General features: G+C 38.8%; 1 protein-coding gene across 14 annotated transcripts in view; it reads left to right on the top strand.

Annotated features, from left to right (window-relative positions):
* The window catches only part of LOC138751919 (obscurin-like), a 755,203-nt gene that overhangs the window by 435,150 nt on the left and 293,101 nt on the right, over window positions 1-26,952 (top strand). For all 14 annotated transcript variants that reach the window (XM_069914884.1, XM_069914878.1, XM_069914879.1 and 11 more), the window contains 5 exons: window positions 940-1,206; window positions 2,067-2,345; window positions 15,937-16,194; window positions 23,830-24,096; window positions 24,363-24,635. In XM_069914884.1, the coding sequence (XP_069770985.1) occupies window positions 940-1,206; window positions 2,067-2,345; window positions 15,937-16,194; window positions 23,830-24,096; window positions 24,363-24,635 (1,344 nt within the window). The remainder of the gene's footprint in view (window positions 1-939; window positions 1,207-2,066; window positions 2,346-15,936; window positions 16,195-23,829; window positions 24,097-24,362; window positions 24,636-26,952) is intronic.

The raw sequence follows: 26,952 nt of genomic DNA, 5'->3' as shown, positions 1-26,952 counted from the left end.
AGCCAACATCATAAATTCTCCCCATCACCCTATTTACAACCTTTTATTGCTTCTACCTTCAGAAAGAAATTACAGAAGCCTGAAGTCCAGCACCTATCCTGGACACACATCTTCTTACTTGTCAGGAAGGCACAGCAGCAACTGCAATTCCTGAGAAGACTGAGGCGGGCAAGGCTACCAGACTCCTGACACCTTTTTATAGGAGCTCTTATCGGGGTTGCTGCAGAGAATTGGATCGGAGGTCAATCCACAGAGAGGATCACTAGGGTCTCCCTCCCCTCACATTGACATGATCTACCGGGACAGTTGTCTGAAGAGGACATGCAAAGGACCACTACCACCCCACACATAACATTTTTCAGCTATTCCTGTTGGGAAAGAATTGCAGGAGTATCAGAGCCAGTACCACCTGACTGAGAAGCACTTTCTTTCCATGACCAGTGAGACTGCTGAATGAGTAAAAGAACTGCTTACACTGACCCTCCGAGACTACTATTTAATTAAAAATGAACACACACACACACACACACACACACACACACTCCTGCTGTGCGGAATTCAAGCAAATGGCAGCCTCAAGCAACCAGCAAAAACTATATGCTGTACTTTTTATTTTCTTTTTCACTCCTTGTTGTACTTAAGTATGAGTTGACCTGCCTGGAAAGCTTTCACTGTATATGAGTGAACATGACAATAATTTTAAAAAATTAAATTTAGGATTAACATTTCATTCTCTTACTTAATGATTCTGCAGTTTATCGATGATAAGAATAAATCTCATTTGAACTGTGTGATTTTTAAATTTATTAAAATATTGATGTTTTGCCTACTTTATATAACCATTTCCCATTGTTTATAGCAGAATAATGTTATGCACTGGTATTTTGATTTATTGATAAGCTTTAATTCAGCTAAGTTTATGTTATTTTTGAACTGCAGCTGCACCTGTAAATTTTATAAAGAAACTGCAAAACCTGGAGGGTGATGAAGGTAGTGATGTATCATTGCGCTGTGAACTGACTAAGGCTGATGCACCAGTTACGTGGAAAAGAGGATCCCAAACACTTGGTCAAAGTGGCAAATACAAAATATTACAAGATGGTTCTGTTGTTGAATTAGTGATCCATAACCTGACACTTGAAGATGCTGGAGAATACATTTGTGATTCCGGTGATGACCAGACAAAAGCCAACCTGTCTGTGAAAGGTATATGTCCATTGTTTAATATACTTTTGGTTAGTATTCTTTATCAATTTAGATTTTTAAACCATTTTTGTTTTTAGTAAGAAGGGGCATTTCGACAGAGTGAAAAAAAAGTTGCCTGGTTCATTCAATAAATTTAAATATGAGGATGATATGTTCAATAGTAATCTTGTGTCCCTGCTTCTTTGTGTTATCCCTTCCTTAAAATTCCTTGACTTTATCTACTTTCAGTCTCCATTTCTAAGCCTTCCAGCCTTAAACATTGCTTTTTTTTCCTTAAAGCCATTACCTGGTGGCAAAAGGGTGATGGGCATGTGAGAAACTAAATATGAGACTCCAGCATGTAAGATCACTTTTCCTCAGGGACATTCTTGCTAACATTATTAATTAATTTTGCCTCATTACGTGTGAACAGATCTGAAATCATCTGTCATATACTTGGTGCCACTACATATTATTTTGTTCTAGAACTTATTTTCTGTATTATTGATTTGTCCATAATTATCTTATTGTGTTTATGACAAGTACCCATTTCTTTATTTCTCTGCCCTGCAGTACAACTGCTGTCATGGGTTCTATTGATTCTATCGATCAGGTTTTCTTTCCCTTGCTTAGCTCTATGCAAACTGATTCTATATTTTTATTTACTGCCAAGATAATTTCTCACCATTGAATTAACAGGACTAACCCATCTCCCTTTTTTATCTGTCGATCTTTCTGATCCTAGCACATATATACATTGAAAATTTAGAAGATATTAACAATTTTCATTTTTTAAATCTCATGGGAATAAAGAAACTTGTGTGCTTTTTATCTGTTTATTTTAACTCCCAAGCTTTTCTCATCTGAATTTTTGTTTACAGAACACATAAAAATTATTCGTGGGCTTGAAGATACAATCACAATCATGGAAAATAATGTGAGATTTGTATGTGAAGTTTCTCAAGAAGATGTAAAAAATGCTCAGTGGTGGTTAGATGGAAGGCGACTTCAAAGTAATGATTGCTGTGAAATTAAAGTAACTGAAAGGACACACACATTGACATTGAAAAATGTCATGCTAGATAATTCAGGAACTGTCATGTTCAAAGTTGGCTCCGAAAGTGCAACAGCTAAGCTGTTAGTGGAAGAAAAGCCTAAAGGTATTTTTCTCACATTTTGTACTCTAAATGTTATTCAAGCACACGAGTCCTTGTTTAAACTACTGGGGTAGTGTTCTTTGGATTTCCAACAATTTTAGATAAATGCAATTATTAAACATGGAACTTTTATGTGAATATATTAATGCTTGAAGAAATCAATAGTCATTCTGAATTTCATCTTATAAAAGTATAACACTTATAAATTGCTAATACGGCACTATTTTTAAAAATGTTATACAAAGTTCCAGGATTATTTTGTACTGATGAATAATTCAGAGTGAAATTATGAGAGGCATAGATTGGATAGATACTCATAATCCTTTTCCCAGAGTAAAAATGTCATATACCAGAAGGTTTCATTTAAGTTGAGAGGTGGAGAAAGTTTAAAGATGATGTGCTGGATAAATCTTCTTGCACAGTTAGGTGCCTGAAGTCTGATGCCAGGAGTAATGTTGGCAGATACAAAAGTATAATTTAAGAGGGTGTGAGACAAACACATGAATATGCAAGTGTAGCGGTGGCTACACCTGCTCCTGCAATAACACACACAACCAGACAGGTTGAGCTCAATGAGCAGACTGGTTTATTGCAGGCTGCTGGGCTGCACTTATACTCCCAGCCCGGACCTGGCTGAGAACTGCGCTCGAGGATGCTGACGTCATCTGGGCATCACATGGTCCCCAAGCACGGGTTTCTGAGCCCTGTACTGGAAGGAAGGGAAACCCCCGACAGTGCCATTTTGGCCGGCTGCCCTGCCGCGTGGCTTACAAGCGGTGCCAGTTTGCCTGCCTTGTGGTGAGCCACCACACAGCACCCCCCCCCCCCCCCAGAACCGGCGCCAATGCCCTTTTTTGCTGGGCGGCCTCGCTTCTTGGGCTGGGCTATGACCACGGGCTCGGTGGGATCGAGATGCGCTGGCTTCAGCCTGTCCATGGTAAACAGCTCCCGCCTGGCACCAATGTCTAGCGTGAATGTAGAGCCAGAACACTGTACAACCCTGACATCATGTTCAGTGCTGATATTGTGGGCCAAAGAGCCTGTTCTTATGCTGTATTTTTCTATGTAAATGTTCCAAGATTTAAAAAAAATGAATCTTTGTCAACTTGCCAAACCCAGGTATTTATGACATCATTATTATCAGGATCTGTACTGACATAAATATGATGTCAAAGCTCCACTCAAAAAGATTGTGAAACAGTTTCCAGAGAACTGTCATCACACCATGTTTTTGCTTTTCTCAGTATTTAAAGCGACATGTTGACATTGGTAGATCTGGCTGAGCCATCTTAGGCCTGAGTATAAGGAGCTCAAGTGCATTCCAAAAAGTGTGCGCCTAAATAGAGGATAGTTTTTCCCAACACTTAACTGCTAAGGTTCTCATTCATTGATGATACGATAGTCGACAGAGTATTTTTGAAGATTTTGCATAGTAGAGCAAGAGTGGTGATTACATTGAGATACAGATGATTTCTTGGTCACTAGCTTTTTCAGCATTGATGGCTTCCCACCAATGAAGAGATTTTTTTTTGCTGCACTCGTGTCATTATGGGCCTCCTTAATAATCCAGAACTTTTCAAGAACAGAAAGGAATTCCACTCTCTCATTGTATCACTTCTTATTAATTCCTTGTGGTTAATGCCATGTTTCCTGGAGGGACTCTTTAATTCCTTTACGATGTAAGATTCCATCCTGACAGCTCTGATAGATCCTTGAGGTCAAAGGATACCTAATTAAGTGACTGACCATACCATTTGTACCATAATAACCAGAGTTCAATGCAGATCCATTGAGAGCAACACATAGCAGGAAAGTGCTTAGGTTTCTTGAAGATGAGATTTTGTTTCCTGTAGCTATCTGTTTGCAGAGACTCACTGTATGTTATTGTGTGCTCACTGTTAGCAATCCAACAGCCAGTGTTAAAGAGATGCATTACTGAAAATCCATGGCAAGCACTGAAGAATAATCTACTATTCATGTCATAAAAAGAATGGCGTTTCTGTTGGAGCTGCTGTGTGGACTCAGACAGAGCAGGGAGTAGAGACACAGTGCACCCCCGTGGGTACCTATCTCACTGCCGTCGACTCTGAACAGGCTGTAAACAGCCTGTTAAAGGAGGTGATGGTGTTTTTATTGTGACTGAAGAGTCTGGGCCCAAGATGGTGGCATCTGAGTTCAGCAGTGGCCTCAAAGAATTGTAGACTCGGTGCCGGGCACCAGTAATGGGGAGAGCACCCACCGTTGAGAAGGAGAAGCAGAGAAGACTACCTTGAGGATAGTGAACGGGGATGTGGTGTGATGATGTAAGGAGAAGACATGGAAAAACACCTCCTCTGGCAGAACTATTAAAAAACTGATTTTTAAAGATTTTGTAACTTTTTAGAAAATATTGGATATATTGTTGATATATTATGAAATTAATTATGAGGAAAACAAAAGTACAAGCGGTTAAAAAAAACAACTTCTAAACAGTTATCAAGTACGGAAGAACTTGGGTGTACCTTTGAAGTGGAGCATGCGGAATCAATTCCTGCTCACCCAAGACCACAACGGCAGTCCCTGGGTAAGACTCATTTGACTCCAGCGCCAACTTCATGCAGTGTTGTGGAAGATGGCGCTAGAGCCCAAAGTCATCCTCCTTCGCCCATGTGCATTTATCGAGTTCGGCCGGAGCTGCGGTGCACCTGACTTCTCTCCGCCCATTGATGCTTGGTTGATGGGAGGGGGGATCAGAACCTGCAGTCAGGCTGAAATGCTATCTGCATCGATGGAGGAGGAAGAAGGCGACATTGGAGGGGGACTGGAAGAAGAAATCTATCCAGGTACAGAGGAGGAAGAGACTTATATATAAGGGTAGGCCCATATCTAAACAGTTCAACAAAGTTTAAATCTGACACTCATTGTTCAGACCCACCAGATCAAGTTGATATATCTAAACAGATAAAAAAATTGGCAACTCAGATGGGTCAATGTTTTTCAGCTATGAAGGAACAACTTACTGATATGAAGGGAGAGATATCATCTATTAATTTGGATGTGGCAAAGTGTGTAAAAATGGTGGATAAGGTACAAGATAAATTTAATAAGATTGGGGAAGATGTTCATGACTGTCAGGGTGATGTGGAACAAAGTAAAGAAAAGATGGGTCAGACGGAGCATTCATTTACTGGTTGGGAAATACAGAGAAATTATTTATTGAAGAAAATTGATACATTGGAGAATCAAACTCGAAGGAATAATGTTAAAATTGTTGGTCTTCCGGAAGATTTTGAAGGCCCTGACCTGGTTTAATGTTTTCAGAAGTAGATCCCTGAAGTTTTGGGGAAAGAATATTTTCTGAATAGTTTGGAATTGGATAGAGCTCATAGAACAATAAGAAGGAAACTTCTTCCAGGTCAAGCTCTATGTTCTATCCTGATTAGATGTCTACATTATCAAGATAGAGAATTAATCTTAAGAGTTGCAGTTCAAAATGCAAGAAATAATCAAGGCCCCTTGATGTCACATTTGTGGCCCGAAATGTGAAGTTAAGGAAACATTAAACACAAGTTTATCAGGTAAACTTCTTAGTGTCTTTTTATTCTCCGGTTTCCTTTGTTCTCCTGCTTGTGTTCTTATCTCTCTCTCATACCACGTGACTTCCGGTACATCTCATACATATTCATTATCATGACATCCCTCCTTTAATCAGAAATAAACTTTACCTTCACTTACCAATATCTCTCGGAAACATACAAACATCGTAACTAATGGTAATACTATAACTCAACTACATAAAGTTTACTTCCTACTGCACTCATACATGCACTTTATGATATAAGATTAAAATACTGTCCCAAAGTTCTTATTAAAACTATGGCACAAAGTCTTCGTATCGTTTGGGCACTTTCCGGTTTCGTTTCGGCCTGCCTGCGATATTGTCATCGCTTCTCGGTTGTTCACTCTCGGCGTCGGAAATACTGCTCGCCACGGCTTCGGGTGTTTCTGGCGCTCTAGTCACTTCATCAGGAGTGCTGGTAACTGCCTCTGGAACATCATCAGGTTTCTCAGTTTCAGCATCTCGTATTGGCCTTTCAACCTCTTCGGTTGATGTATCTCTGGACTGGTACCTTTTTACACCTGAGACATTTCTCTTATACAGGACTCCAGTCGGAGACTTGACTGTCACCATACTGCCACTCCTGGATACGACAGTATAGGGTTGATGGTAATAAGGTGTGTCTAGCTTACCACCAGTTTCATGCCTCACTAGAACATTATCTCCTGGCATGATGTCTGAGTACTTGGCTCCACGTTTCGAATCTGTGTACTGCACCTTTCTTTTCAGCATCGTGGTCCCTCATCTCCTGGTCGTCTCGGATTTCCTTTATTTCTGGCATTTTTGTGCGGATTTTTCTCCCAAAAAATGCTTCTGTAGGACTTTTTCCAGTGGTTGCATGAGGCGTTGCTCGATAGACAGCCACATAAGATAGCAATGCTTCTCGCCAATTTTGTCCTTCTGCATTTTTCAATGGACTGATTTTGTCTCTCTACTTCTCTGTTGGCTTGCGGCCATTTCGGAGTTACTTTATGATGGTGGATACCTGTGGTCCTCATGTATTCTGCAAATGTCTCTGAAATGAATTGTGGACCATTGTCAGAGTATAATGTAACAGGTAATCCATATCTTGCGAATATCTCTGCTAACGCTTGTATTGTTTTTTCAGTGGTTGTGGACTTCAACACCACGTACTCATAGTATCTGCTGTAGTAATCTATCACTACCATAATTGATTCACCCGTCGGTAAAGGTCCAAGAAAATCAACAGCTACGTCGATTCATGGTCCTGTTGGAAGTTGCGTACTCCGGATCAGTTCTGGCGGATTACTCCTACTTGTGATTTGACATCCGTGACAAGTTTTAACAAATTTCTCTGCGTCTTTATCACAAGTTGGCCACCATACCTTGGTCCTGAGGTTTTGCTTGGTACCAACAATACCTAGGTGTCCTTCATGCGCTAAGGATACGATCCTTGGTCTCAATCTTTGCGGAATCACCAATCTGCAACCTCTTAATACACACTGTCCGATGCAACAAAGTTCGTCTCCAATGTGAATGTAAGCCTTGTGAGTACACTTGTCCCATTGTCCACTCTGTATGCATTCTCTTACTTCCATGAGTTCTGGATCACGTTCGGATTCTCTCTCGACTTCCTTCGTAGTCACAGCTTTCGGTGTCAACTGAATAGCTACGAAGCGTACAAAGCTCTCTGTTTCTGTTCCCAATTCTGACTTGGATTGTGGACCTCCATCCTTCACCAATCTGGACAGTGGATCAGCAATGTTTGCTTTCCCTGCAATGTGGATTACTTTATATTTGTAGGGTTGTAGTCTGAGTACCCATCTCTCTATTCTGGCACATGGTTTGGATCTAGGTGCATAGATCACCTCTAATGGCTTATGATCTGTGATGAGTTCAAATTCAATGCCGTATAAATATGCATGGAACCTCTCATAGGCCCATACAAGTCCGAGTGCTTCTTTCTCTGTCTGAGAGTATCTTCTTTCCACATCTGATAATGATCTGCTGGCATAGGCAATGATTCTTGGTCCTCCATCATGCATCTGAACCAACACGGCTCCTAAACCAACTGGGCTGGCATCCGTTATGACTTTGGTTGATGCCGCCGGATCGTAATATCCAAGAGTTTTTGCATCTGTCAGGCTTTGCTTCAGCGCTGTGAACGCTTTCTTCTGCTCAGATCCAAAATGAAATGGTACACCTTTCCTGGTTAGTTTCCTTAGTGGTTCTGCCATTGTAGCGAAATTAGGAATGAACTTTGCACAAAAATTGACCAATCCCAGGAAACTCCTCACCTCTGTTGCATTCTGAGGTGCACGTGCATCTGCAATAGCTTTCACCTTGGCCTCTGCAGGGTTTAGTCCTTTCCGTGTAAGTCTGTGTCCCATGAAGTCCATTTCTGACACACTGAACTGGCACTTGTTTCCATTCACGGTAAGGCCTGCCTCCTGTAGTCTACATAGTACACGCCTCAACCGTTTGTCATGCTCTTCCTTCGTTGGTGCATGGACTATGATGTCGTCAGAAATGTTGGCAACTCCAGGAATGCCTTGAATCACTCGATGGATTTCATACTGGTCGATCTCCGAAGCTGCATTAATTCCAAATGATAGTCTCTTGTAACGATACAATCCACAGTGAGTCACAAATGTAGTTACATCTCGGGAACCTGGATCCAGCTCTAATTGATAATAGCCCCATTTCAGATCAATTTTTGAGAATACCTTGCTGGTAGTTAGTTCTTGAAGTATTTCCTCCACTGTTGGTATAGGGTGTCGTTCTCTAATTATAGCTTCATTGGCCATTCTCATGTCAACACATAGTCTTATGTCACCCTTTGGTTTGGGCACAATCACTACGGGACTGACCCATTGTGTCGAATGTTCCACCGGTTCAATAATGTCTTGTTCGATCAATTCTTTAATTTTGGCTTCGACTTTCCCATGAAGTCCAAACGGAGTTCGGCACATTGGTTGTGCCTTGGGTTTGACCGTTTCATCTACCGCTAGCTTCAATTGTCGACCTTTCAGCTTTCCTACTCCTTGGAAGACTGCGGGGAATTCTTGCTTCATATCCTCGTATGACAGAATTGAATTGACACAAGCTCCAATATGAAGTATTGCCAGGTCTTGCGCTGTGCTTCTACTCAGCAATGGTTCTCCCTTCTCTTCTATGATCATAAACTCTGCTTCGGTGTACTTATCTCCAGCTTCAACAGTTGCAGTAAAACATCCAATGGTCTGCAATGGCTTGGTTGCTGTGTATGGATATAGTTTCTTGGAACACTTCTTTGAGGTACAGATGATCTTTTTCCTTTTCAACTTCTCCCATAAATGTCGATCAATCACATTACTGTCACTGCCTGAGTCTACAATGACCTGAACTGTCACTCCATCAATGATCACTGGGATCTTCTCATGACGTACTTCATTCAACGTAAATTGGTAACAACTCTGTTCCTCCTGGGTATCATCATCGTCACCGTCTATCTGGCGAATGGTATCTTTCTTTCCAGGATACTTTCCTTTCCCCCAGGCTTTGCCTTTGGAAGTTGTACTCTTCCTCTTCTGGTCTGCATTGGACTTGCTTTTGCACTTCTTTGCAAAGTGGTCCTTACCTCCACACTTTCTGCAAACTTTGCCTTTGGCCGGGCAATATGGGTCTTTTCCTTTTATGTTGACCAGATCAACTAGACAAGGCTGTCCTTTGTCACCAGCTCTATTTGCATTAGTTATTGAACCTTTGGCTCAGATGATTAGACAAGATAGTAATATTAAAGGTATTAAGGTGAAATCTGATGAATTTAAAATTAATTTGTTTGCAGATGATGCTTTGATATATTGAAAGAACCTCAGAGTTCTCTGAGGTGCATACATAACAGATTGGGACAGTACGGTGAGATATCAGGTTATAAATTAATTTGGAAAGAAGTGAGATTATGTCATTAGCTGAAATGGATTATTCTTCTTATAGGCATATTGTGAAATTCAAATGATCAGATCAGATTAAGTATTTAGTTGTTAAGGTAGATTGTAATTATAGTCATTTATATGAATTAAATTATTTGCCGTGATTGTCTAAAATTTTACATGATTTGAATCGATGCAAAGATTTACCAATTACATTAATAGGAAGAGTTAATTGTATTAAAATGAATATTTTTCCTCAAATTCAGTATTTATTTCAATCTATTCCCTGTAAGATTCCTCAAAACATTTTTAAGGATTTATATGCTTTGGTGAGGAAATTTTTAGAGAAGGATAAAATGGTAAGGGTATCTTCACAAAACTTAACCTGAACATATGAATTAGAAGGTCTGCAACTCCCTAATTTTCAAAATTATTATGATGCAGCACAATTGAAATGTATTTGTAGGAACCCTAAGTTATTGAGTAATTATAATTTACATGTTTTGAAAAATTTAATGGATTTATGGTATAAAAAAATGAAGTTAAAAGTACTCAAGATAAGATTTCAGGTAAAACTCCTTTGTATCAAAATAAGCTTTTCCCCTTCATACTTAATAATCATCTTTTGAAATTATGGGATCAAAAGGGAATTAAATTGGTGCAAGATTGTTATGAAGCAGGATATTTTATTTCTTTTTCAAAGAATGAAAGAGAAATATACATCTTCAAATACTCTTTCTTATCACATTAAAGCTTTATTGTTGGATAATATTGGACATACTTTATGGTTACCTAGATGGTCTAAGTTTGATATTTTAGTTACTTAAGGTGGTAAGAAGGGATTTATATCTGAGATGTATGCTTTATTACAGAATAAAATGCTTAAGTTGGATTTACATAAATCCGGATTGAAATGGGAGATAGGTTTAGGTATACTTATTTCTCAGAATGATTAGATGAATTTATATAGGGATAGTATGACTAAAATTGTAAATGTAAGGTATTGGTTAGTTCATTATAATTTTATTCATCAATTATATTTAACTCCAGAAAAATTAAGGAGACATAATTTTATTTCTTCAGATTTATATTTTAGATATCATAAGGATGTAGGTTTTTTTACACACTACTTGGTCATGTGAAACAGTAAAATATTTTTGGAATAGACTTGAGGAATTTTAAGAAGTTATTCTGAAAGTGAAATTTTCATTAGACCATTTTGTGTTTTTGTTGGATTGTATTAAGAGGTTGAGTTTAGAATTAAGATTAAATAGATTTTGAATTGAATTTTTGAGATTGGCATTAGTTGTAGCTAGAAAACATTTGGTAATTACTTGGAAAAATGAGACTGATTTGAGTATTCAGAGATGGCATATGAAGTTGAGGTCTTGTATTCCATTGGAGAAGATAACATATAATTTAAGTGATAATTATTTTTTTATTGTAAAACTTTGAGTCTGTATTTGGATTATATGGGGTTGAATTTTTTAATCTCCTCACCACACAGTTGTGGTGTTACTCCAACTATGGTAATTAACTGATGAATTTGGTTGTTATGATTGATCTCCTCCTTCCTTTTTCTCTTCCTTTTTATTTTCTTTTTGGTTAGGTTAGAGGGGAGTGGGTTGGGGTGGGTGGGTTAGGGAGGGGGTGGGTGTTGAATTATTTTTGTTTTATTCATTATGTTTTTATTCATATGTTTCAATATATGCATCATGATCTAATAAATAACTTTTTCCAAAAAAAAAGATGGTGAACACAGTAGTAGACAAACAAGGGGCTCTGCAGCTGAAGAACCCCCACTGGCAACTAGCTGTTGGTGATGACAAACCCACACAGGATGCAGGGTGCTGACAACCTACAGTCACAGGACTCACAACAGGCTGTGGGCTGCTGGAGAAGCAGATATGAGAACCAGGATTCGAGAGGATGCTGAGGCAATGAAGGGCTCCTGGTGGACCCTGGGTACTGAAGGCTTCCTCACCAGGACCTTGAGAGAAGTCAGGGAGGAAATAGAGGCTCTAACAGTGATTTTTCAAAAGTCACTGGGGGTGGGGGGGGCGGGGCATGGTGCCACAGGATTGGCGTATTACAAACATGGTTCCTCTGTTTAAAAAGTTCTCCAGGTATCGGCCCAACAATTATAGGCCAGTAAGTTTGACGTCGGTGGTCAGGAAACTAATGGAAAGTATTCTTAGAGATAATATGTATAAGGGCTAGAAGGTAGATGCCAGAGAGTCATGGTGGATAACTGTCGGGATGGAGGTTGGTGATGACCGGTGTGCCCCAGGGATCAGTGTTGGGTCCCCTGATGTTTCTCATTTACATTAATGGTTTGGATGATGGAGTGATAAATTGGGTTAGTAAATATGCGGATGATACAAAAATAGGGGGAGTTGTGGATGTGAAGATGGTTTTCATGGACTGCAGAAGGATTTGGATGCTTAGAAGAGTGGGCTGAAAGGTGGCAGATGGAGTTTAATACAGATAAGTGTGAAGTGCATCTTTTGGGAAGAATAATCAAAATAGGACATAAAACAATGAAGGGGAGGAATGCAGAGGAACAGAGAGATCTTGGAATAATGGTTCATCGTTCTTTGAAAGTGGAATCGTGTGGATAGAGTGGTAAAGAAGGCTTTTGGTATGCTGGCCTTTATAAATCAAAGCATAGAATATAGGAGAGTTGGAAAGTGATGTTGAGATTATTCAAGGCATTGGTGAGGCAAAATTTGGAATACTCTGTGCAGTTCTGGTCCTCAAATTATAGGAAGGATATCATATTACCATATAACCACTTACAGCACAGAACAGGCCAGTTCGGCCCTACTAGTCCATACCGTAGCAAATCCCCACCCTCCTAGTCCCACTGACCAGCACCCGGTCCATACCCCTCTAGTCCCCTCCTATCCATGTAACGATCCAGTCTTTCCTTAAATGTAACCAATGATCCCGCCTCGACCACCACTCTCTGCGTAAAGAAATTTCCCCTCATGTTCCCCTTATAATTTTCCCCCTTCAATCTTAAACCATGCCCTCTAGTTTGAATCTCCCCCACTCTTAATTGAAAAAGCCTATCCACATTTACTCTGTCTGTCCCTTTTAAAATCTTAAACACCTCTATCAAGTCCCGTCTCAATCTTCTACGCTCCAGAGAAAAAAGCCCCAGTCTGCACTACCTTTCCCTGTAATTCAGACCCTGAAATCCTGTCAACATTCTCGTGAACCTTCTCTGCACTCTCTCTCTATTTTGTTTATATCTTTCCTATAATTCAGTGACCAAAACTGTGCACAGTACTCCAAATTTGGCCTCACCAATGCCTTGTACAATTTAATCATAACCTCCCTACTCTTGAATTCAATACTCCAATTTATGAAGGCCAACATTCCAAATGCCTTCTTCACCACACCATCTACCTGAGTATCAGCCTTGAGGGTACTATTTACCATAACTCCTAAATCCCTTTGTTGCTCTGCACTCCTCAATTGTCTACCATTCAATGTATATGACCTATTTAAATTTGCCTTTCCAAAATGTAGCACTTCACATTTATCTGTATTAAATTCCATCTGCCATTTCTCAGCCCACACCTCCAGCCTTCCTAAATCACCTTTTAATCTACGGTAATCTACCTCACTGTCCACAACACCACCAATCTTTGTGTCATCCGCAAACTTGCTTATCCAATTCTCCACCCCTATATCCAGATCGTTAATATATATAACAAATAATAGTGGACCCAGGACCGAACCCTGAGGAACTCCACTAGTCACCGGCCTCCAATTGGACAAACAATTTTCTACCACTACTCTCTGACACCTCCCATCCAACCATTGCTGAATCCATTTCACTACCTCTTTATTTATACCTAATGCCTCTACCTTATTTCCTAACCTCCTGTGGGGAATTTTGTCAAAAGCTTTACTAAAGTCCAAATAGACAAAATCCACAGCTTTCCCTTCATCAACCTTTTTTGTAACCCCCTCGAAGAACTCATTCAGTTTTGTCAAGCATGATCTATCCCTGACAAAACCATGCTGATTACTCCCTATCAATCCCTGTACCTCCAAAAATTTGTAAATAGCATCCCTCAGAACACTTTCCATCAACTTGCCCACCACAGACATCAGACTTACAGGCCTATAATTCCCAGGTTTGCATTTGGACCCTTTCTTAAACAGAGGAATCACATGCGCCACCCTCCAATCCTTTGGCACCACCCCCGTGGCCAGTGACATTCTAAATATCTCTGTTAATGGCCCCACTAACTGTCCACTAGCCTCCCTGAGTTTCCTAGAGAATATTTTGTCCGGTCCGGGAGATTTATCCACCTTTATCTTTTTTAACACAGCCATCACTACCTCCTCGGTTATCCTTATATGCTTCATGACCTCCCCACTATTTTTTTCAACATTTTTTTCCCTAGTGAATACCGAGGCAAAGAAATCATTCAAAATTTTGAAATCATTCAAAATTTCCCCCATTTCCTCTGACTTCTCACTCAGCCTACCCTCGCTATCTACAAGGGGTCCAATTTTATCTCTCACTAATCTTTTACTTTTAATGTACTTATAGAAACCCTTTGGATTTATTTTTACTCTGTCAGCCAAAGCCTCTTCATGCCTTTTTTTGGCCTTTCTAATTTCTTTCTTAAGATTCCTTCTACACTCCTTGTAGTCCTCCTTCAACTTCTCAGCTCCCTGCTCTTTATACCTCTTGTACACCTCCCTTTTTCTCCTAACCAAATTTCCAATATTCCTCGAAAACCAAGCCTCCCTATGACTTCCAGCCTTTCCTTTGATCCAGACTGGGACATAACTACTCTGTACCCTCAAAATTTCTTTTTTGAATATCCTCCATTTTTCATTAACATCCTTACCTGAAAATATCCTGTCCCACTCAATACTCCCCAAATCCCTTCTTATTCCTTCAAAATTTGCTCTTTTCCAATCCAGAACCTCAACTTTAGGCCTCTCCTTGATCTTCCCTAAAACTAACAGAATTATGATCACTAGACCCAATTGGTTCTCCAACATTAAGGTAGAGAGGGTGCAAAGAAGATTTACTAAAATGTTGCCTGGATTGCAGTATCTAGAATACAAATAAAGATTGATTAGACTGGGTCTTTATTCATTGGAGCATAAAATGTTGAGGGGGGGATTTGATAGAGGTATTTAAAATTATGAAGGGGATAGATAGAGTAGATGTGAATAGGATCTTCCCCTTGAGAGTAGGTGAGATTGGAACGAGGGGTCATGAGTTAAGGGTTAGGGGCAAAACTTTAGAAGTAACTTAAGAGGGAGCTTCTTCACTTAGAGAGTGGTGGCTGAGTGGAATGACCTTCTGGAAGAGGTGTTTGCAGCAAGATCAATTTTGTCATTTAAGAAAAAGTTGGATAGGTGCATGGATGTAAGGGGATTGGAGGGTTATGGGCAGGGTGCAGGTAAGTGGGACTAGAGAACATCACTTAGATTGGTACGGACTAGAGGGGCTGAGATGCCCTGTTTCCGTACTGTATAATATGGTTACTATGGTTGTGGTGTGGAGGTTTGGATCTTGGCTCAGGATGCTGATGGTTTGAGCTGAACTAGAGTCTTGTGTGACTGCAAAGGCCGTGAGAGCGCTGGAGGTGAATCCATTGACACTTGTTATCTCTGAGGGAATTCTCTTTTGCTTCTCTTTCTCTGGCTTTGAGGGGCATTGGGCAATGCTAATGCTGTAGCGAATCTTATGGAAGATTAAAGGCAATTTTGTGTAGTATTATATTTCTGTTTTATTACATGACAATACATAGATTCAGAATCTGAAAAAGTACATTAGAGAATTAGTACCTTCTTGTTTTTTTTTCATAATTCCAAGTTAATTTTGCTCAATCCTGTTATTCTTCTAAGTGTCCTCTGCAATTGCATTCTTCATTTCAGTTCCAGTTTTTTCCTCACTAACAGGTTTTCTTTCTTCCTTTTTCAAATATTACCCTCCACTCTTTTTTCTCCTTCGTTTGAATATTATGTGCCTTTGGTTTAAGCAAGGCTATCTGGATGAACCAGTTCGAATTTTCCAGGCAGGTTATGCTTCATGTGTCTAAATGTGTATTACTCACTGTAGCCCTTATTGTTTAATTTATAGTTGTTTTCAAGCAAAACCTGCAGGACATACAAGCAAAGGAAGAAAGTACAGTTTTTCTTCTTTGTGAACTTTCTGAATCTGAGGTGCCTGTAACGTGGAAGAAAGGCTCAATAACCATCAAACCTAGTGACAAATATGAAGTGAGGCAACAAGGTTCGATGGCTAAATTGGTGATTTCTGACTTAACATTGGAGGATGCTGGAGAATATTCTTGTGTATCTGGAGACCAGCAGACTACTGCTTCCCTCAAAGTGGAAGGTACAATTTAAGAAAAATTTGTCTGCTGATAATTAACTTATTTATTGTACTTGCCATCGAGGGAATAGAGTGGAGGTGCCTCAGATTGATCCCAAGATGGGGACAACTATAGTTAAGGGTGGATTGTCTGTGTACACCTGAGATTGAAAGAATTAGAGGATATCTCACTGAAATGTAAACATTTACGCCAAGACTTGATAAGGCATTTAGAATCCAAATTCTTTGTTATCAAAGTTAATGATTTGGCTGAGAAGAACAATAGTTGGGACTGAGGTATAAAGATATTTGTTGACTCAATGTAATGAATCTGTGGAATTTGCTGCCAGAGAAAGAAGTGGAATCAATTAACTGAAATAATATTTAAAAAATAAATAGTAACATCTGGACACAAAAAGGCATTAATTAGTATACTATAAGGAGAGCACCGGAATAGGGTATTGAGATAGAAGCTTTATTTTATAGAATCTTAATTCTAGATGCCATTAACATCGACTCCTCTAGTTTCTGCTAGCCATTCTCCTCCCTTCGTCTTTTTCCTCCAGCTTTCCACCCTTCCCTCTCTATGCACAGAGGCATCCACCTCCCCCTGCTTGATGGTGTGCCCTCTCTCTCTTATTATCTCCTACCTTTGGGACACTGTGGTTCCCCCCCCCCCCCACCACCATTTGTTCAGGTGCCTGCCTACATTTTTTCATACCTCGATGAAGGGCTCAAGCCCGAAATGTTGTTTATGTATATTGTTCTTTGTTATATAAAGTACACTGTTTAACCAGCTGAGTTTCTCCAGAGTTGTGTTTAAAACTTTATTCTATCACTTATTTTGGGATTCAATTCATTTAAAAATATTTGTGCTCTCACATAATTTTAAATAAATTATTAAGATAATATCCAGACATAATTGACCAATGCATGGAGGTGGTGGACCAAAATGTCTGTTTCTTTGCTGTCTCAACAAGACCCCAAAGAGGAAAATCCAGCCCCGAATTTATCATCAAGAGTACAAGATTTTGGATGGTGCTACTCAGAGAAATAAATTGTTGCAATGAAAAGGCGGTAATCTGGGAACTAAGCAAGAATGGCAGGAAAAAAATAGAGAATTGAAATGATCAGTTATCAATAATCAGAGAAAAATGTTAGCCTGCCTGAAGGCTGTGAGATTAGTGGGGAAAAGTAGTTTTCTCAAATATTGCAAATTGGAATAGAATATGAAATATCATCTTTGAAATTGTGAAGTGGGAATTTTGCAAATAATATATTAGATAGGTGCAGTCAGAGATTTTTAATATAAATTTCTTTGAAATAGATTAATAGTAAGGAAAAGGATCTTTAAGTTATTTATTGCCTAGAAATTGTCTGTCTCCTTGGCAAGAAGCTAAATTGAAACAATATAGCCTCAACAGGCCTTTGTGGAAGGGAGGGAAACTGGAGAAGGAAGACATATCTTTCCTTTTGTTCTCAGAAGAATTCCCCTATTCTTGAAGCCTCAAAGATTAAGGGTCCCAGGCAGGTTAATAAAAAAATCTAATTTTGCATTAGTTCAGTCGGTGTTTCAGTACCTCAATTCAGAGGGTATTAAAATGATGACCAATGTTATCCAAGTATGATTGGTGTAATAATGAAAAACCCCATTTTAATTATCTTCTTGGTTTTCCACCTGTCGGAATAGATTAAAATTGATTCCAAAATATTATCGAAATCTTGACAAATTCTTGAGAATTCACAACATTGAAGGCCTTTCAGCCTGTCTCATTTGTGTCAGTTGAGAAAGACCACTTGGTCATTAGCCAATCCAAATACATATGGAATGAGGTTTTTCCTCCATTGAACTTGAGATTTCCTTTCTCAACATTTCTATCAATTACTTTAAATTTTTGTCCCTTTTTTTCTCTTTCTGCTAAATGAAGCAGATCTTTCCATGTTACTATACACAGAACTTGAATAATTTTATATACCTCAAGTCTCCCCTCTTCTTCTGTTCCAATGAAAACAAGCCGAATTTATGCAAACATCATAACTACAATTTTTCCACTTCTTTTAAATCTCTGAAATACCCTTTCCAGTTTAATTAAGTCTTCCCTCTGATGAGCCATGCTCAAGTTTTGGTATAACAAGCATTTATATATTTCTTACGTAATAGAACTTTACAGCACAGTACAAGCCCTTTGGTTCACGATATTGTATCAACCCATAAAAACCTATTCACCAGTCTAAACCTTCCTTATCTTACACCCATAAGCCTCCATTTTTTTGTATCCATGTGCCTATCTAAGTGTCTTTTAAATGTCCCTATTGTACCAGTCTCCAACATCACCCCGGCAATGACTTCTAGGCATCCACTACTCTCTGTAAAAATCATACCCCTGACGTATCTGCTAAACTTTTCTCCCCTCACCTTTGATATTTGCCACTGTTGCCCAAGGAAAAAGGTGGTTGCTGTCATTATGCTTCTCAGTATCTTGTTGATCTCAATTAATTTACGTTTCATCCTGCTTTGCTCTGAAGAGAAAAGCCCTAGCTCTGTTCTTCTTGCCCTATAAGTCCTAATCTCCAATCCAGGTAACATCTTGGTCATTCTCCCAAGTTTTCTCCTAATCTCTAAAACCAGCATTTATTGGAGCTTCCACGTTATATCTTGCTTCTTGGACTCAATTCCCCCTACTAGTGAAGGCTAGTATACATAAGACTTCTTAACTACCCTATCAACCTGTGTTGCAACCTTGAGAGATTATTGAATTAACATCTCTGCTTTACCTCAATGAATAATAGAGATGTCATAATGGCTTTTCTGTCCTGTCTTTTAAGATCTGTGGATATGCAAGGTCCATTTATAACCATTCATTATCCTGTCTTTGTAAAATTCCCTTATTTTGGTATACTTTCCCAAATTTAGTATTTTACACTTTTCTGGATTAAACACCATTTTCCACATTTCTGTCCAACTGACCAGATAATATATACTTGGCTGCAGTTCAAAACTTCTTCTCAATGTCAAATGTACAATCAATTTTTAAAAATTTCATCTGCAAACTATAACAATGCACAATACATTAAGGTTTAAATCTTTTAAGATATACTACACAAAGCGCATTAACCGTAATCCTTACAAAATTACAGAAAATTGCATTTTATAGTACACTAGAATAGTAGAACATAACAGCACTGAAACAGATCCTTCAGCCTATCTACATACTGAGCTATAATTCCACATAGTCCCATCAATCTACTCTCAGACCATAGTCCTCCATTGCTCTCCCACCCATGTACCTATTCAAATTTCTCTTAAGTTTTGAAATTGAATCAGCATTCACCATTTCCTCTGGCAGCTCATTTCACACTGAGTAAAGAAGATCCCCCTAATGATCACCTTTCACCCTTAACCCATGTCCTCTAGGTCTTGTTTCACTCAACCTCAGTGGAAAAAGCCTGTTGCAGTTACCCCATTGAAACACTTCAAATTTTTCAGATCTCCACTCATTCTCCGAAATGCCAGAGAATAAAGTTTAACCTAGTCAATCTTTCCCTGTAACTCAGCTCCTCAAATCCAGACAACATCCTTGTAAATTTTCTCTGTACCCTTTCAATCTTATTGATATCTTTTCTTTAAGTAGGTGACCAAAACTACTCGCAAAACTCTAAATTTGGCCTCACTTCAACATAATAACTTCAACATAACATCCTAATTCCTGTACTCACTACTTTGATTTATGAAAGCCAGTGTGCTAAAAGTTCTCTTTATGATCATATCTTCCTGTGATGCCACTTTCAAGGATATTGTATATCTGTATACCTCGATCGCCCTGTTTCACTACACTCTAGTGCCCTGCTGTTCACCATGCAAATCCCACCCTTGTTTGTCCTCCCAAAATGCAACACCTCACACTTGTCCTCATTAAGTTCTATCTGTCATTTTGCAGCCCATTTTTTTCCAGCATGTTCAGATCCTGCTGAATCTTTGAAGGCCTTCCTTGCTGTCCACTACAGCTCCAACCTTTCAAACTTGCCACATTATCCAAATCATTAATATAAATAATAAACAACAATGGATCTCTGAGGCACACCACAAGTCACAGGCCTCCATTCAGGGAAGAAATTGTGTTACAAACCCAGAGGACCCCAAAACCCAGCAGCAATAGATATTCACCAAGACAAATGGTTACTTAAACAAAAGTTATTTCTAATTATCTTTAAGTATGAAAATAGAATCAAACTTTAACTTATCACTATTGACTTAATGTAACCTAACAACCCCCTTCTAATTCTAAGCGCACGTGTATGTAATGTGTGTGTAGTTCAGAAAAGTTCTTTGGTTCACAGTCCAATCTCACTTCTCATTCCTCCAAGTTCACTGGTTATAGGCAATTCTTATATTGTGCACAGAATTTAACATGTATAAAGTTCACCAGGCTTTGGTGCTCCACTCAGGAAGGCTCTTGTTAGTTTTCAGAGAGAGATTTGTTGTTCCAGGACATCCACAACTGATGTACTTCCATCACTCACCTCAGTGTCTTGCTGATGAAACTTGCCCCGTCAGGGTTCTCCAGATGGTAACCTCTTTTTCAGGTGACTACAGAGTTCCTTTTTGTTTACCTTATTCCAAGTGAAACATTAGACAGCTAGTCCTCTTCTCTTGCATGAACCACAAGGGCTTTGACCAGGCCATCTTCCAGTTGGGCTTGCCAGCTTGTCCTGTTCCATTCCCAGCTACTTCTGCTGGCTGTAACACTGTCAAGTGATCTCTTCTTCTCTCTCTCTCTCTCTTTCTCTCTCTCTCTTTCTCAGAGAAAAAGCCTGTTTGACTCTCTCTGTTTGCAAAACCACTTGACCCTCTTACAACAGCAAGCTCTCCTTCCAGGCAGCAGCAACTCCAGCCTGCTCTTTCATCTGTTGCCTTCGGTAAACAACAATCCATTAGTGAAGTCTCTTGATCACTCTTCAAAGCTCTTGTAAAAGGAGTGAGAAGCCCATATGTCGAGCATGAGCAGAGCTCTAGTATTTCAAATAAGATTTGTTTTAAAGTGTTTGTATGTGACCTACTCTAACAAATCTTTCCCAATTTATCTCCCAAAAACATATCTATGCACTCTGTCAAAATTGTCTTTTCCCACAAAGCCAATATGTAATCCAGTTTAGTACCTCATCCTGGGTTCCGAGCCACTGAACCTTCTTGACAACCTCCCATGTGGAACCTTGTTAAAGGTCTAACTAATGTCCATGTAGTTGATACACACTACCTTTCCTTCATCAGCTTCTCAACTCTAAAAATTCTAAGATTGGTTAGACATGGCCTAGCTTGCACAAAGACATGTTGCCTACCCCTAATCAGTCCCTATCTATGTGAATACTTGAATATCTAGTCTATTAGAATAGCTTCCAAACACCCACTATTGGTGTCAGGTGTAGTTGCCTATAATTTCCCAGATTATTATTGAAACCTTTCTTAATCTACATAGGATCCATGATCTCACTGCTGTTTTGCCTCCCTTCTATAGACTTTGTATCTGTATCTTGAGTAAATACAGAAACAAAAAATCCATTGAAGATCTCCCTATTTCTTTTGGTTCCATTCTTGGGCTTTTACTTTTTGACTGGTCTGATATGTGTCAAAAGCCTTGGCAAAACCCATGTAGACCACAGCAAGCCCTCATCAACCTTTCTTGTTATCACTTCAAACAATTCAGCCATTTTTCAGAAATAACTTGAACAATTGCATGCTGACTGTCCAAAATTAATCGTCTTTCAAATTGAAGGTTTATCCTGTGTTATGAACTAACAAGCCCTTGCTAGTACTAACACAGGAACAGCAATGGAAGATTCACCAGACATTCAAAATAATAGTTTTTATTAAATGCTTAATAACATGACATTTCTTACTTTAAACTTAACCCCACTATACGCAATTTTAATTGTGTAAATATGTGTGTGGTCAAATTTCAAACCATCACAGCTTAAAACTCAATTCTGAAAAGTATTAATACATCATGTTGAATTTGAAAGTCTTTGAAAATTGTACTTCAGAAGTAATTACAAAACAAATGCAAAGCACATCAACTTCAAGGATTGGCTGTACACCAACGTCTTTGATGTGTTCAAGGCTGCACCTCTTCCCCCACCTTGTTTACTTGGATCACAGATCTGCTCTGCTAACCCTGGAGTACAGGCCGCTGGCAAAACAAACTAGGCCAGTTCGCAGGGAGATCAGAACATGTCTGGGGTGGAGGGAAATAGCAGGACTACAAGACTGTTTTGAGACCATGGACTGGAGCTGTTTCATGGATGCAATCACCAACAACAGTCATGTAAACACTGAGAAGTACATGACCTCAGTGACTGTCTACATCAGCAAGTGCATTGAGGATGTCATCGAGATCAAATGTGTCACAGCCAGGACTAATCAGACACCACGGTTGGATGCAGAGGTTTGGGCACTTCTCAGAGCTTGTGATGCTGCCTTCAGGTCAGGGGTTTGATGAAAAGAATAGGATTACGTCGAAGAAATCTCTGTGTCCCCTGATGAATGAGGCCCATGTTTAGGCCCAAATGAGGAGAACTCTATCTGAGGTGAACCCGCACAAGGTGGTGGGACCAGACACATACCTGGTTGGATACTGGACTGCACAGACCAATTGATGAAGGTTTTCATGAACATCTACAACACCTCACTGCACCCTCTCCATAGCTTCCACATCCTTCCTAGAATGCTGAATGACCAAAAGAACTGCTCATACTAACCATCCAAGACTCTCATATTTATGAAACAATATTTATTTATTTTGTACAGGTGAATCCTTGTTCTGATATGTATTGTTTGTCTGTATATGTGTTATGTCTACCTACGTGTCTGCATATTTTGCACTGAGGACCAAAGAACACTGTTGGGACGGGTTGAACTTGTGTATTCAGATGACAATAAACTTCACTTGACTTCTGTGAAATGGTTACAGCATTTTCATTAAGAACGGAACCTTTTTGCATTTTAGTCCCTAATATTCTCTCCTCTGCTCCTTGTTATTTGCTCGTTCTTGATGTGGTTATAAAACATGTTTGAATTTTCTTTTTTAACATCAAAAGACTTTTTACCAGAAGTTGGAAACTTCATAAAAGACAAAGTTTTAGAGTTAGAAAATGCAAAGGCTCAGATTATAATGGAACAGCCCCAAAGTTGTGCATCAGTATATTGTATTTATTAAGAATGATTACAATGCTGGCATAGGTATCCATTTCCTAGAATCAGCCAAAAATAGAGTACTTTGCCGATGATGAGATAGGGAATTTTGATTTATGGAATCTCACGCTATCTGAATGGAGTTTGTATGTTCTCCCCGTGTCTGCGTAGGTTTTCTCCGGGTGCTCCGGTTTCCTCCCACCCTTTAAGAAGTATCATGGGCTGTAGGTTAATTAAGCATAATTGGGTGGCCCAAGCTCATTGTCCCAAAGGGCCTGTTACCTTGTTGTATGTCCAAAATATTAAAAAAACATTTAAAAATAAACAGGGAAGGATAATATTGGCTTTAGCTGTTATCATTATGTTATATTTCAATAAAATAACAATATAATAATTGGACCTGTCGTAGTGATTTCTAATAAAACTTTATTGCATAATGATAATTAAATTACTTCTTATATTAATGCAAACAGCTTTACCAGCCTACTTCAAACAAGAACTAGAGAACATGGAAGCAACAGAAGGACATACAGCCACTTTACACTGTGAACTCTCAAAACCAAGTGCTCCTGTAGAATGGAGAAAGAGACTTGTTGTGCTTCAGTCAAGTGACAAGTATGAAATGAGGCAAAATGGTGTCACTGTTGAGTTGTTAATCTATGATGTGAAACCAGGAGATGCTGGCAAATACATATGTTATTCCGGGAATCATCATACGTCAGCTTCCTTAACTGTTGGAGGTGATAATTTAACACTTTTAAAACACTGCAAAATTTTTTTACTTTTTATTAAGCGATAAATTTATCTGCTCCACTCTGCTCCCATTTATATTCATTTTTTTTCTTAAATGTAAATTCTAGTTATTTGGTTATGATTTTTTTCAGATTTTGCATAGTTAAGTAGGTTTTCTATTTATTGGTTAAAGAACTTGAGAGATATTATGTTTTTACTTATATTTAATCAAGATAGGAAAATTACTGATCAATGGTTTTCTTCTATTTTCCAGAACATGCTATAACGATAGTTTCTGGTTTAAAGAACACTGATGTCTTTGCTGGTGAGTCGGCCACATTTCAATGTGAGCTCTCACACAAGGATGTGGAAAATACGCAGTGGTGGCTAGATGGCTCGCCCCTTCAGAGTAATGATCTGAATGAAATATCTGTTCAAAATGGAAATATTCACACATTGACACTGCAAGGCCTAGGAACCGATGACTCAGGAACAGTGACATTTAAGGCTGGGACTGTTATTTCTTCGGCAAAGTTATTAGTTAAAGGTATTTTAGAGAATAATTTTTAACTTTTCTATCAATTTTGTTTTCATTGATCGTATTTGAAGCTGAAAATGTTAAGGATGGATGCCTCTCAATTTAAAGTTAAAAAGGTGCTTTCTGGTGAATATGGCAAGAGAGGCTGAGGAGGAGAGTTGGAAAACTCCATGATTCACACCATATGATATTGAAGCCCTGATCTAGGTGATAGATAGCATGTTATATGCATTGGGGTGGGATGTTGGTGCAAAGGACAGGTTATCTGCTAGCACCTCCATAATCCATACACATACAAATGTGCAGTGTGAAAATCTCCTGTCCTGACTACAACTTGGCAAGTTCAGAATTTAAAAACTCATCATGAGAGAGAGAGAGTTTTATGGGGCTAGGAATGAACAGAGATCAATGCTTATGGAAGATCTCTACTGCAATAAGGGCACTGAAAGAACATTGATACTTGAGAGGTTGCAAAAAAATCTAGTTGTAAAATGTTATTTCGTAGAAAGGCCATGATTGCTGAGAAATGCCAGGAGTATTGGAATAGCATTGCTGCAACTGACCACCCTGAGCCCACAGTCCAAAAGAAGGATGTCTCATGCATAGATAGGGACGATAACAGGAAATACCTGGTCAGTTGCCCAGAAGACCTGATCATTTGCATTTTCCATGTCCAAATTAAAGTTTAACTAACAAATCTTTATGTGCGTCTATTTTATTCCAGAGAGCAATTTAATTGGCTTAATTAGATAAGCCCCCCAGAACCTATTAAACACAAGAGAATATGAAAACGATTGTCAAACTGCACCTTTTAATCTAAAATTTTGTGATGTTTTGAGGGGGGAAGTTTGATAAAATCATTATTTATTTAAATGTACCAAGTATGATTCAGATAAGTAAATTATCCCATTTGGAACATTGCATTTGGTTTTGCATATCAAACCTTGGAAAGGATACAGTACAGGTTCCCTAGAAAAGAAATCCATGCTTAAATTATTAATTTATGCAGACACATTGTAATCCCTTGATTTTAATAGGCTCTGGGATTTATCTAATTAAGGCAATTAAATTGTTCATTGGAATAAAATAAACCAATAAATAAAGGTTTATTAGGCCAAGCCTCAACACAAAGATCTGAAGTTCAGAAACAGAATCGGTGGGGAAAAAAGACCAATGAGCTAGCAATTTCATTTGATGACTGTGGATTCAGTTATGTGTTCTAATGAGCAGATCATTTGCACATTTAAATGCATACCAAGCCCAAGAAAACTTTAAAAAGTAATTAATTGGATTCTTTGAGTTTTTGGGTCCACTTTGAAGTCAGTAGAGTGTCATCTAACATTGTTTGGGATTTTGCTCCCTTTTGCAAATTTCCATGGATAACTTGGTTTATGGAAATTCCCTTTCTGTCATTCATTCTTATCCATTATGCCATAATTAAATACTGTAGTTTCTTGCTATACCCTAGCTAATGTATAGGGCCTGCTTGCATAAGCTAACTTACCTTCAGATTCAGATTCAGGATGTGAGTGGTGGAATTAGTCTTGCTGTCAATCCAGTACCTCTCCTTGAATACAGTGTAGTTCAAAAATCATTCATTTTTCTAAACTCCAGTAAATATATGCTCATTGTTATCGTTATGTCCTCATATATCAATTCTTTTATCCATACTCAACCCAGTGAAACTTCTCTGCACTAACTCCAATTCAAGTAAATTGTATCTTAAATCTTAGAGACTGTATACAGCCCTCCAGGTGAGGGTACAGCACCCTGTAGGGTTGTTAAATCTTTCCTACTTTTATATTCCACACCCTTTCAATAAAGGCCAATATTCTGTTAGCCTTCCTTGCATGCTGCAGATACTAACTTATTGTGGTGCAGGTACTTGGATTTCAAGATCTCTTCATACTGCACATTTGACTTAAATAATCATGCAATACACAAACATGGTGGAGAAACTCAGCAGGTCATGCAGCATCCATAGAAGAAAAGGATAACCAACATTTACCCTGATGAAGAATCCAGGCCTGAAATGTTGGTTACCTTTTATTTCCTATGGATTTTGTGAGACCTGCACTCAACCCTGGCATCTGCAGACCTTCCTATTTAACTCAACTTGAATAATCATGTGCTTCTCATTCTTCCTCCAAGAGTGGATAATATATTTTCCAAAATTGTATTTCATCTGCCAACTTCTTGCCAACTGCACAACTTCCCAATATTCTTTCATTAGCTTCCTCATACTCAGTTCCTTCATGCATTCAATTCCTTCATCCAATTCATCAATATAGATAATAAATAGTTGAGGCTCCGTGGCACCCCAATA

The sequence above is a fragment of the Narcine bancroftii genome, chromosome 1 (assembly GCF_036971445.1).
Source record: "Narcine bancroftii isolate sNarBan1 chromosome 1, sNarBan1.hap1, whole genome shotgun sequence".
Classification (NCBI taxonomy): domain Eukaryota; kingdom Metazoa; phylum Chordata; class Chondrichthyes; order Torpediniformes; family Narcinidae; genus Narcine; species Narcine bancroftii.
This window is presented reverse-complemented; position numbering and strand designations above follow the sequence as displayed.